The 13,423-nt window shown below is 47.6% G+C and overlaps 1 protein-coding gene across 4 annotated transcripts in view; it reads left to right on the top strand.

Annotated features, from left to right (window-relative positions):
* Positions 1-13,423, top strand: part of TFCP2L1 (transcription factor CP2 like 1) — a 53,093-nt gene that overhangs the window by 21,611 nt on the left and 18,059 nt on the right. For all 4 annotated transcript variants that reach the window (XM_025209350.1, XM_025209348.1, XM_025209349.1 and 1 more), the window contains 5 exons: positions 8,044-8,120; positions 9,526-9,631; positions 9,861-9,967; positions 10,659-10,811; positions 12,715-12,825. In XM_025209350.1, the coding sequence (XP_025065135.1) occupies positions 8,044-8,120; positions 9,526-9,631; positions 9,861-9,967; positions 10,659-10,811; positions 12,715-12,825 (554 nt within the window). The remainder of the gene's footprint in view (positions 1-8,043; positions 8,121-9,525; positions 9,632-9,860; positions 9,968-10,658; positions 10,812-12,714; positions 12,826-13,423) is intronic.

Here is a 13,423-nt window from a genome sequence, read left to right as displayed (position 1 = left end):
AGCTGACTTCCTGCCCTTTGGGCGGGGGGCTGGACTCGATGATCTTCCGAGGTCCCTTCCAGCCCTGATGTCTATGAAATCTATGAAATCTATGAACCCAGTGCAGGCTACAGGGGTCTGATCAACCTCTGGCCTCTCCCCGTCGCCGAACGATCCCTCGACGAACCCCTTCCCTGCGCGCAAGTTCCACGGAGCCTAGCAAACTTCGTGTGAGTGTATCCAGAGCTCTGCCCGGGTTCGAGTCCTGCAGGTTTATCTTCCCGTCGCCAAAAACCCATTGCAACGTGCTCTCGTGTTTTGCATCTTCCCGTCGCCGAAAACCCCCTGCAACGTACTCTCGTGCCCTGCAGGTTCGAGTTTTGTTTTGTTTTGTTACTGCAACTCAAGCAAGTTTTCCTGCCTGCACCGCGACCACCTTCGGTGTAAGTAAAATAATCTTTAATCAACCGCTAAGCGTCCGTGCCTAATTCTAGCCCGCCGGCCTGCATTCCCCGACCCGGCGTGTCTGGGCTGCTGGCCACAGCCCGCCGCACACAGGCCCCCGAGGGCCTCGGACCGCTCCCGGCCCGCACAATTCTGTCTCCTTCTTAGCCTCTGCAAGTCATTCTGCAGGATGTTTCTCAAGCTGTGTGCAGGGACCAGGCTTGTACCTTGTGCTTGTCAACCAGAACAGATGGATGAAGTATGCATGACTGGCCCGATTCTTATCACTTCCTCTAGCTCTTCCTTAGCTTGTGAATTCTTCTTTGCTGATCTGATCAAAAACAATGATCTGATTCTTTTTTTTTTTTTTTGAATGGTGACATATGCTGCTCTTCCTTATGCATTCTTGGATTTTGGAGGAAAATGGCCTTTCTCTTCCTTCCACGTCTGCTCATCTCCCCCTCAGTCGCCTTCAGCTGGCCACGTTTTTTTGCCGTTATCAGTGCCACATCTTTGGATATCCTTCTTCTGCTAAATGGATTTGTATTGGCACGTGGCACTGCTTAATCATCCAGTCTGCTTCTATCTGGGTCCCTCCGTGGTGTTTGGATCTGCATTAAAGAAGACAGTATGCTATGTATTTGTGTGTGTGTATGTGTGGGTTTTGGGGCTTTTTTTTGGTCTGGCTTCCATTGACTCGGTGCTCATTTTGTCCAGTGTAAACTGGCGTTTGAATTGGGAGTCTAGCTAGCTGAGCTGGCTTTCTTATATGGCTGGATGCTACTCTCTGGGACACCAAAGTCCTAACCAGAAATCAGCTTTACATATTAATGTTTTAGATTTTATAAAAAAGAAAAGATTATGCAAGTAGCAAAGCCAAACTGATAACTAAAGCATGATTTCTAATTCAATAAATAGTTGAGTATTTGAACCTTAGATAACCTTGAATACTGTAAGAACAGCAGCTCTTTTTAAATCTAGAAATTTGTCCAGCAGATGTGACCCAATCCCAGTGGTGGAAATGTAATAGAAGTGACTTTGTAGCAAATGTCTGGCTTTCAGTTCTTTTGTCCCAAACGTAGCAACTGTTATTTCCTGCATTAATTGCCAAAGATGACAGAAGTTACTTGGTGAGCAGCCTGTACATCTCTCTCTGTCTCGGAGATGGGTGGAATTGTTTCATAAAGTACAAGTTAGGAACATTGTGAATCCAGGCACTTCACTTTGTCCTGGCCTAGTCTTGTTTCTTGAGCAACATGGCATGAACTCCTTGCTCACTCCTGGACTTACGTGAGTACCTGCTATTCTGGGACTGCCCTCTTCAAATGATAAGTGACAACATAACCTCTTCCCAGTGAAACCTTTAGTGAACTGGAGAGCCAAATTGTCTCTTTAGGAATACCTTGTCACCTGGATAGCGTTGCTCTATGAAGGCAGCAGGGATTAGAGGGGGGTCTCCATAAGAGAAGCCTTGGATGAGATTTAGAGATGGAACCATCTCTTTCATTTCGGGCATAAATATGAGAAGCTTGTTTGCAAAAATATGTCCTTAATTCATTCAATAGTGTTTTATAAAGGGCATCGTGCTCCAATAGATGCCCAGTATTGCAACACAGTTCTGTCAGCACGCATAAATTGTTCAGATAAGACCAGTAAGCTCTCTACCAGCTGTCCAAGACTGTGGAAAACCTACTCTTCACCCTTTTTAACACCCTGCCAAACAGATGTTCTTGTGTGCGCTTGGAAAGCCTTCTAATATGGGAACATTTGGGCTCATTGCTGTCAACACTGGTGCAGTCCCACCAGCAATACAAATGCCTTGAGCATGGGTGCGGAGAAGATTCAGCAAGCACTTTTCCTTCACACTGGGGTTTAGATCTGCTCTGAGAAAGATTGGATAATCTGATGAAGATGGGGACTGTAGGGCAAGCCTGGGGTAACTGCAGTGTTTCTACTTCCTCAAGGGTCCTATGTGGCCCTTGGTGTTCTTCCTCTTGGGAGCTCTGCAGGTCAAGGCAAAGCCTGGCTGAAGTTGACCACTTGTAGGATCATAGGAAAGCAGGGCTGGAAGAGACCTCACAAAATCATCTAGTCTGCTCAAGGCAGGATCATCCCCGACTAAACCATCCCAGCCAAGTGTTTGTCCAACCTGCTCTTAAAAACTTCCAAGGACGGAGAGTCCACCATCTCTCTAGGTAGCTGGTCCAATGCTTGACCTCCCTCATAGGTTGGAGATGAGGAGGAACTTTCCAACTAAATTTCCTCTGGTGCAGCTGGAGGCCATTGCTTCTAGTCCGGTCTCCTCCGCCCACAGAGAAAAGGCCATCTCCATCCACTCTGTAACTGTCCTTCAGGTATTTGAAGACTGTCATCAAATCCCCCCTCAGTCTTCTCTTCTCTGGACTAAATAACCTTATTTATTTTAGTCTTTCCTCATAAATGTAAATGGGGGACCTAATGGTCCATCTGTTCTCATCCACAATGAGAACACGCGGCCGAGGTATTTTAGCAGGGGGCCTTGATTCATAGATTCATAGATGTTAGGGTCGGAAGGGACCTCAATAGATCATCGAGTCCGACCCCCTGCATAGGCAGGGAAGAGTGCTGGGTCTAGATGATCCCAGCTAGGTAGTCAGGTCTTGCAGTCATTGCAGGTCTTGCAGTCATTGGTCTAGGTAGTCAGGCCTTGCATGCACTTCTCTGGGGTATTTACCTGGTTCTGGGCCTGTCTGTAACCCTAGGGATCATGGATGAATAGCTTCAGTTAAGGGAAAACTCTTTCCTATGCTTCTGGAGGTGCTCACATGCAAAAGTCAGCTCACCGTAGGATGGGTTCAGTGGCAGGACTAGCCTGGATCTCTGTCTGTTCTAGGAATTGGAGTTCAGTATTTTGTTCCCCCATGTTTCTTAACTGAGGTTTTTTTTTTTTTTTCTTTCATATCTGTAGCAGAGGGATTGGTGTAGCATGCACAGAAAGCTGTAAATCTGCGCCCATTTGATTCTTGAGTGACTTCATATGGCTCTGGGATTACCTCGGATTTTGGGTGAAGTCCTGGCTCTCACTGAAGTCACCGGTGACGTAGGCATTGGTTTTAGTCAGGGCCAGGTTTCATTCCTAGTCTATAAAACAATACTTGTGATCCAGTATTTCCACAACAATAACTCTTGCCACATCCACAATAATCAATGGGCAATTGTAATACCCTCACTGGTGCAGCGGTATCATTGGTAGGAGTAGTGGGAACTGCAGCGGGCATCCCCATTTCCCCAGGCATCCTCTAACCTTCCTTAGAGCTGGCCTGAACAAGAGTAGTAAAAAGTGCCTGAGCCCCGTCTGATCTTTTCTATCCATAGCAGGGAATAATAGGGTAGCATCGACCACGGACTAATGAATCCAGGGTTCAAATTACACTTTGACACTTGGTGGGTGTCTGCGAATAAAATTGGGCTGCTCATCACAATGCCCTAATAAAATCCGAGACTCCCCCAGGTTATGATTTTCAAATCTTACACAGGGGCTCTTGTCTCTTATGGGGTCGCCTGGTTTGCCCTCCCCTAAGGCCGCTACTGCTGTCATACTTTGCCTATTATTTACATAAAAGATTTGCATAACTGAGAAGAGACTTGAACCCCTAATTACTAAGTCTAATGCAGATCTTCCTTAATTGCAACACAAAGGGAAAGTTTTTGCAGAGAATCGGAGGGAGAGGATTTGACGGCACATCTGAGTGAGTCGCCCTGTCGCAGCATCAAGGCCAATTGTGGCGAGTGTGGAGGAATGCTAACCTTGCCTGTAGTCAAGATTATGTAAGACCTGCTTTCCGACGAGGGTGGGGCGGCAGGGAATTGTTCCATAAGGACATTTAGGAAGCATGTGAAGTATGGCACGTGCCATAGAAACATTTGTGAAACTCAACGGGCCGCGTTCTTATCTGACAAGTACTCTGCGGAGGAATTGTGTAGAGCATCTAGAGCCTGAAACCCAACCAGCTACTGTGGGAAAGTCTTTTTGAATGATGGGTTTTGGATATTCAAGTCTGATAACCCCTTTGTTTTTGCACAAAGCATTTTCCCTTGGGTTTCAACTAATATTAACATGGCAGGCCTTTGTGGGGAAAGGATTTGTACATGGGGAGAATGTCTGTCTGTTTTCTCCTTGTTTTAGTCTGGATCTGTACAGAATCGTTTCGATTTTAGGGGATCTTCAAGTTCAGGCCGGTGTTTGGTAACCAGGCTGGGACTATAGGCGATAAAGCTTGTGGTACAAAGTTCTGGTATATACAGATGGCTTGGAGGGAACAGGGCCCTATTAAGTTTTTTTCTTATGGAAGCTGATAATGGGCGAGTTAGGTTAGTTCAAACAAGGCCAACACAGTAGAGGCTGATGAGAGCCTCTACGGCTCACTTAAGTAAGTGTCAAGTGTTTTTATGGGGCACTGAGCATTTGACTCTGAGCATTTGATAACAGAACAAGGAGCAATGGTCTCAAGTTGCAGCAAGGGAAGTTTGGGTTAGATATTAGGAAGAACTTTTCTCACTAGGAGGGTGGGGAGGCACTGAAACAGGTCACCCAGAGAGGTGGTGGAGTTTCAATCCTTGGAGGTTTTTAAGACCCTGCTTGACAAAGTCTTGGCTGGGATGATATAGTTGGGGATGGTGCTGCTTTGAGCAGGGGGTTGGAAAAGATGTGCCCTCCTGAGGTCCCTTCAACCCTCATTTTTAATGACTCTGCTCTGGAAAGTCCTGGGTGCTCAACCTGACTCTGCCACTGACTCCCTATGCATGGATTTGGTTAAATCCCTTCACCTTTCTATTTCAGTGTTTCAGTCTGCAAATGGGAGTAGAAACACCCCAAATTGGCTGCTTCCAGGTGTTTGGGTGAAGTGCATTTCCTGCTTGGTCTTGCACGATGGTTTCAATGACGGTGTGAATTACAGTAGAAAGTGCCCTTGCAGGTTTGGCATTGGCACTTGCTGGGCGGTTCGTGCTGGACTTCTTGTGATCTCCCATAGCGTGCGTATTAATAGGAAGATGGCCTTTGCATACTTTCCTTCCCATTTGCCATCTCTCCCCCTCGTCTTCTGGTAGATTACTTAAATGTGTCTGGAAATGAACCTGGGCGTGGAGGAGGGAGGTGTTTTTGTCTGGAGAGAATTTGAGGTGTGTCGAACAAGGAGGACAGGAAAGGTCCGAATCCCACAAACCAGTTAAACGCACGCTTAACTTGGAAGTCAGTGGAGTTTCTGTTACTTAAAGTCAAGCGTGTGTTTGGCACTTCTGCCCGGACTCCTATAAAAGGTATCTAGCTCTCCACTGTTTTTCAGGGAACTCTTAAACTCGCTGAACACGCTAATCTTCCTTAGTACAAAAGCCAGGCGCCCCATAGCCTGCATCCTGTGCCCTTGTGGCGAGAACGAGTTTCTATTGAAAGTAAACCAGGTGCTTTTGGCCCACATCTTCCAAAAGGTGCACATACCATATTTACCCACATCCAAGCCCACTTCAATTTTAAGGCAACCTTCCTCTAATTAGCTTCTGTACATGGAAAATTTATACATGTGTTATAGCTTTTCATGTATAGAATCTAATTAGTGGTAGGGTGTCTTAAATGTCCCTTCCCCGCAACCCCACTGATGCGGTGGGGAAAGCAATGGCGGGGAGGATGAGGGTCTAGATCCCTGCCCCTTGCTCTTGCCCCTTTCCAGGCCTGTCCCTCCATATCCTGTGCCTGTCCTCACCCCACCCCTTGCACCCCAGGCCTGTGCCAGTCCCTTCCCCCTTTTTTCTTCTGGAGCAGCTCTGCTCCTCCAGGGCAATGGGCAGTGGGCAGCTGTCTCCCCCACTCCCTGCTCCCTCCTGCAGCTGGCCCCCTTCCTCCCTGCCTCTGCCTGCCTTCCTCCCCCACTTATTTTCTGCCGCAACTTTACTCCCATTGAGCGATGTCAGCAGCAGTATGGCCCTGCCCTGCCCAGCCAGGAAAAGCAGTGGAAACTCCTGGCTGGGCAGGGTTGGTGCTGGAAGTACCCGAGCCAAAGCAGAAGGCAGGGTGGGGGGACGTGTAGGGGAGAGGAGGAGGAGGTAGTGGGGGAGGCTGCAAGCTTTCTCCCCCTTCCCTGCTAAATAAGCCATTGCAGCCCAGAGCAAGTGGCAGCTCAGCTCCAGCTTGGGTCTGGGGCCAAAGGTGGAGCACAGGTGCCACCTGCCCCACGAAGGTGCACCCTAGTGCTGGTTGGGAGGGAAGAAGCCATGTGTTGGATTTAAGTAAATACGGTACGATTTGGGAACACTATATGCCACTTATTTGGTACCTTTTTTCCCCACTTCTAGACACTTGCTGGATGCCAGGGTTGTATCCTGCTTATGGGTCTTCACTGTCAGCCTTAGGTGTCTGGTGCAAACGCTGGGGCTAGAACATGGCCGGCCTTTCTATTTGGCCGGTAGAACAAGCTTCATTACCCCGAGCTCCTGTGATGTTTTGATGTTGCCCCTTTGCACAATGCCAGCTGGAACAGCCACGAGTCTCAAGGCTCTCTGTTCAAATACTGTACCTGTTATCTCACGTCTGCTTTTCCCGGATTCAAATCCAGACATGTAGCATTTTTTCTCGCCGATGAGTGACAGCTGCTTTGAGGGAGATGCATCTGTTCGTAGGGGTTTGTTTTTTTTTTTTTTCCTTTGGAGGATAACACAGGTTAAGCTGGAAAATCAGCAGCGATCGCCATTTGAGGGCCTGCCTTGTTCCACTTTCAGCTGCATTCTTCAGCAAAAGGGGATGGCAAGACAAACTGGAAAAACTGGCTATATTGGGTATCTACTTCCTCCTTTTACTGTATTGACACTGCCCTGCCTTTGTTCCAGGCACTGGTTCGGTGCAGATGGGTTGCATGCAAAAGGTTCATTGCAGGTCCAGGTTCTGGTATCTTAGGTTCACTGTAATTTCTGTATCTTGCTCTCAGTCCTATATGCTGCCACTGTGGATGTACTGGCAGTTCTTTAATGCATGCGGAAACAATTGCTTTGGCTGCATCCCTCCTGGGGATAGCAAGGCATTGCTGTATAAGTTGCAGGGTCCATTGCTGGTCCTGCAGGATGAATGTCAGAACCAAGAGCTGTATGTCAGAAGGCCACATTCAAGTCCTCGTGACTCCTGTTGAAGTGGATGGGGTGCAAGATCAGACCCAAACTATCCCCGCTCACACCGTAGTAGAACGAAGAGGCCCCGTTGTGTTAGCTGTTCAGGAGGGACAGTCCCCAATGCGAACGATTAGACTAAATAGACGAGACCAAGGAAGTGCTATTTGCTCCCATGTTACATAAGTGAACGAAGGCACGGGAAGATGAAGTGCCTTTCCCAAAGTCATCAGGAAGTCTGTGGAAGAGCTGGAAGATGAACCCAGATCTATTCATCGCCAGCCCAAGTGCCCTAACCATGAGACTACCCTCCCCTCACATCTGCCTGGCTTTAAGGCCTACTCATTAGTGGGACAAACAAGCTTACGTTGCCAAGAATGAGCTTTCCCTGATCAGTCTAATACTTTATTAGCAACATAAATGCCAGCATGACTCTCTCTCATTGCTACAACATGTTAAACACCTTGGAAATGTTTCCTTAAACTCTAGGTCAGTCTTATGAAATCCGTCTACTTGAGAATAGGAAAGTGGGAGAGTTTCAAGATTTAAACACAAAATATGTAAAGGTAAGGAGAAATATAGATTTCTTTTCTTCCTGCTACTACATACAGATACCAATAAAAGGCAAGGCCTTGCTTACATTGAAGACAATGGGAGATATCTTGCCATTGTGTTTAATGAAAATGGGACTGAAGGCCTGACTCCTGAACCGTAGAGATGTGTGGGACTCTGCAGTTTGGCTTTGTGGGGTTTCCTGTAAGCTTTTCATTTGGTCCTGGTCATGTCCTTAGAGTTTCACTGAGCTTTGGGTTCAAACGAATCCCAAAATTCAAGGCTAAAGGGGGTCAGTACCATTGAGAGTCACAATGTCTCCTGTCTAACCCATGCAAAGCTATAAATTGGCCCCACGATCAATAGACCTGTGCCGAGATGTGCCCTCAGAAGGAGGAACCCCATTTTTCATGTGACTTTGCACAGTTCCAGTTCACGTTGGCGTGGGCCCAGCCCACAAAGTACAGAAGTTGGTTCTGGTCCTGGGGATTTCACTTGGGGGGAACAAAACGGGGCCACTCAAAATCTTGGATCCAGGTCTTGTAATGATATCAAACCTTCCTCACCCAAACTCTTGTTTGGAGTGATCCAGGTTTTCTTCTGAGGGGAAGAGAGGGGGCACGCTTGCAAAATTTGGACCCAGATCTGGATTTAGAACATCTCCCTAGTTTAGGCAGATTTAGGTGTCCTATAAAGAGCAGAATAAAAAACAGGAAGAACTTGCAAAATATGGATCTGGATTCAGATTTTGCACTTCTGGCTTCTTTCAGATTGTGGTGCTTGGGTTTAGGGTCCAATTTGGGCCTTTCTCTAGATCATATGAAAAAATGCATCTCTTGCTTCCATCCTGAATAGATGGTCAAAGCAAGGAAATGGACTTCCTTTGGAAACTGGGAGGTGAGGGGTACTTGGCTCATGTTAGCGTATCACTTTGACTATGCAAAGGAAGACATTTAGTGCTAGGTGTTACCGCTACTCTTGGCTTTGTCCGCACTGGGCACTTGTCCTGATTCCAGCAATTGGTTTGTTGCCGACCATTGACGTAGCCGTGCTGGTGCACGCCTCAAGTGATGCTGGGGTAAAGTGCTGCTGATTGTAAACAGAGGCTTTCCCAGTCTGTACTTGAGTAGCGGCACTGGGGATCAATGACGGACCATCTGTTGCCGGAATTAGGGCAAATTGCAGAGACCTTGTCAATTGGAAAGTGCAAAGAGAGCATTGCCTTGTGGAAGCAATTCTCAGCGGTCCTGTTGGAAATCGGACAGGTGTGGTGCTGGGTGACTTTCATGGGACACTGCTCTCCTCCAGAACAGACACGAGTAGGAAGAACAGGACAGACTTCCCAGTGGGGAAACCAAAATCTCCTCTCGACCAGAGCCTCTGGATTACTTAATTCCTCCTGCCCTCCTTTCTTAACAGAGCATCATTCGTGTGGTTTTCCACGACCGGCGCCTGCAGTACACGGAGCACCAGCAGCTGGAAGGATGGCGATGGAGTCGTCCGGGGGACCGCATCCTTGACATAGGTGAGACTATTTCATTGTGTTTCCTGTACCATGTTTAGAAGCCATAGTTTTCATTATTGCTTAAAAAATGGTACGTCTGGGGTTGAACACCACCCCCGACTGCATTGGTTTAAAATGAGATATCACTGGTTGGCTTGGCTGTTTACATGGGTCTCGTTGCGTGTCTGAAACTCCGCTTCTCTGCTTCAATTTGATATTTTTACAACATTTTAGGGGTTTTCTCCTACAGATATCCCCCTGTCAGTTGGCATCTTGGATCCCAGAGCCAGCCCAACCCAGCTGAACACTGTTGAATTTCTGTGGGATCCATCAAAGAGGGCGTCGGCATTCATCCAGGTAAGGAGTAAATGGTGGTGCTGATAGTCTGTAGCATGGGACGCTTGATAGAAGTAGAGACTGAAACAGGAGCCAAAGTGCATGTGAGAGAAATACTCCGATTGCTTTGATGAATACGCGTGCGATTGTCCCATCCACTTGAAACCCTGTCCCCCTAGGCCAGTGATTCTCAGCCAGGGTGCCATGGCACGCGAGGATGCCTTGATAGCTTTTCAAGGGTGCCCAACATGGCATGCAGCGTTAGCGCTGTTGAATGTGCAAACATGATTCACAAGATAAATCCAGAGATTTCAAATAGGAATCCATAATGTTAATCCATAATCCCCGCACCCCCCTGCTGCTGACACTGCTGTGGCCGCCTGCGGGAGCTCCCCGCTGCCACGCTCCCACCGCTGCCACCACCACCGCCTGCAGGAGCTCTCCGCTGCCACGCTCCCACCACCACCACCACTGCCTCCAGGCAGTCGCCATGCCCCCCCAGCTTCTGGGGGCACGTGGCATTCATGGCTGTAGTGTTTTTCTGTAGTAAAAAAAAATGAGTAAAAACCTAAGAGTTGGCATTTTCTGAGGGGCGCACCTCAAATCTAGAAGTGCAGTGGAGAACCACTGCCTTTGATCCCCGAACTTCAGGGTGGTGCTGGCTTTCCTTCACCCACCCAATCTATTACAAACACAATCTCGGTTTTTCCAGGTACATTGTATCAGCACAGAGTTCACGCCACGGAAACATGGCGGGGAGAAAGGAGTGCCCTTCCGGGTACAAATTGACACCTTTAAGCAGAACGAGAACGACGAATATACAGAGCACTTGCATTCGGCAAGCTGTCAGATCAAAGTGTTCAAGGTACGGGCTAGTTCTGGCTTGCCTAAGTTGTCTCGGGGGTAAGACGGGGGGATGTTGGTCTTGCAGGACTTGAGGTTTTCAAAATGTTTGTGCTAGTGTTGCTTACATTACAAGAATAGAGCCAGGAAGAAAGCCATTAAAGTGGTGACTCTCCAGCTCTTCCAAGGGAACTTTTTCCTGGGAGTGAAGGGGCCAAACGTCCTGGTACTATAGCAGTACAAACCATGCTGTGCATCTAGCTGCGTGACCCTGATTAGACTCATGACCTTGGAGATGGATCCTTCCATAACCCATGCAATGTGAGAGAGATGACTGCGGTTGGGTGCTGTTTCGGAAGTTTTAAACAGCTTATGGCTGTGGTGCTGGGAATGACAACTCCATGAGAAGGCGCCCATATGCAGAATGAAATTGTTATATCGAAGGCGGCTTAACTCCCGAGAGGTATTGTCTTTTGCAGCATAGCAGAATTAGCAATAAAGATAGTGTTTATTCTAAGCCATATAATTATATATGGCTTATATCCTATATAGACCTCTATATAATATCATCTATAATTTAATGTAGATTATGTGTGTGTGCGCGCGTGTGTGTATATGTGTGCATGTGTGTGTGTGTGCGTGTATATGTGTGTGTTTGTGTTCGCGTGCGTGCGTGTATATGTGTGTGCCCGTGTGTGCATGTATGTATGTGCGTGTGCATGTATGTGTGTGCCCGTGTGTGTGCGCATGCGTGCGTGTGCCCGAGTGTGCGCGTGTGTATGTGTGTGCTCGTGTGTGTGCCCATGTGTGCATGTATATGTGTGTGCGCGCGTGTGTATATACACAGACACACATACACAAATATATAATATATATTAAATTATAGATTATATAAATATAAACCATTCTATTTTAATGTTTAGAGGTGTATATAGGATATAAGACAAGACGTATATAATGATATGGCTTAGAATTAACACTCTCTTTATTGCTAATTCTGCTATGCTTCGGAAGGCACTACCGTGTGCGCGTATAAAATATTATGAAGCATCCAGGCACCTACGAACTTGTTCTTGTATAAATCCAGAGCGATTCCCGTGGGTTCAGTAGAGTTCTCTTGATTTCATAGATTTCATAGATTTCATAGACATCAGGGCTGGAAGGGACCTCGGAAGATCATCGAGTCCAGCCCCCCGCCCAAAGGGCAGGAAGTCAGCTGGGGTCATAGGATCCCAGCAAGATAAGCATCCAGTTTCATCTTAAAAACTGGATGCTTATCATTTGCAGCCAGGCAGTCAAGAATGGGAGGGCAGTCCTCCCGAGTGGTCTTGCTTCCCCCTGAGGTTAGGAGCACGACTGCTGCCCAAACTGGTTTCACCAAACTGATGCTTTAGTCAGTGGCCCCCTGCTTTCCTATGCAGTGGAGTGGAAAATGAACAGAGCCAGGATCTCGCCTCCTTGCATAGCAGAGCCGCAAACCTAGAATGAGCTGTTACCCTTCCAGGGAGGGACTCGTTAAAGCAGGGGTCCAAACCGAATCTACGTCCCCTCCTTGATGGAGGGAATTCAGTGTTGGCTGTTGTACTTTTTGAGGTTTCCCAGAGAATTTGCGCCAATGTTTACTGACCCTCCTAACTGAGATTCGCGCTTTAAAACGGCCAGTATCCAATCACAGGGGCGACTTTTTACCCTCGGCATGTGTCGGAAGGGCTACAGGAATGATCAAAGCATGTGTTAGGCACGAGAGAGTCTTGTTTTAAATGGCTGCTTGAAAAATACAGGCCTTGTCCTGCTCTCCTTCCATGTGTAGAAAGCCCATAGATGTCAACAAGACTTTTGTACGCAGATGAAACAAAACCTGTGGCCCTCTGTTACCAGCCCTGTAGTACTTGGCATAAGGAAATGCTTGTGCTCTGTGATTATAGCCTAAAGGGGCTGACAGGAAACAGAAGACCGACAGAGAGAAAATGGAGAAGAAGACAGCACAGGAGAAGGAGAAATATCAGCCTTCTTATGAAACCACCATTCTCACGGAGGTAAGATGGTCCATGCATGACGCCATCCTGTTGCATTTGGGCAGCACATTTGAATCAAGTAGCTTAGCTTTTAAATGGTGTTCAATTAGCCCTGCCTGCTCCAGCTGGCAATTTCTGTTCTTGCATGAACGTACTTCAGAACCCACGACGCTGAATTGGGTCTTGATCAGCTTCGTTCTGCAACGGGCGGATGCTCCGGTTGCATCCTGCAGGGGTACGGCTTAAAGGAGGTTTTCGTCTTCCCGTAATCCAGATGCTGCACATCAGTGTGCGGCGGGCTTCAAACTCGCTGCTCAAGGGACGCCTGGGGATATTGCTTCCGAGCTGGGTTTTCCTCCATCCCAATAGTAAAAACAACCCTCTCCCCATTCATTAAGCAGGGGGAGGGGAGGTGGAAGTAGTATTCTAAGTAACCTGTCCTATAATGCTGAGTGGTCCTTTCCAGTGAGATCTTTGTGCAAAGAGACTTAATTCTATAGGGTTGACCCATCCCGGGGCTCTTTCTGTTAGCGCCAGTGCACTTTGACACGTTGAATCAGGAAATCCTCTGGCTCTGGTTGTTCAAGAGTTAAATATTTGCCAAAGCTGTTTGTGGAGG

Source organism: Alligator sinensis, unplaced genomic scaffold (assembly GCF_000455745.1).
Source record: "Alligator sinensis unplaced genomic scaffold, ASM45574v1 scaffold1133_1, whole genome shotgun sequence".
In the NCBI taxonomy this organism is placed as follows: domain Eukaryota; kingdom Metazoa; phylum Chordata; order Crocodylia; family Alligatoridae; genus Alligator; species Alligator sinensis.
This window is presented reverse-complemented; position numbering and strand designations above follow the sequence as displayed.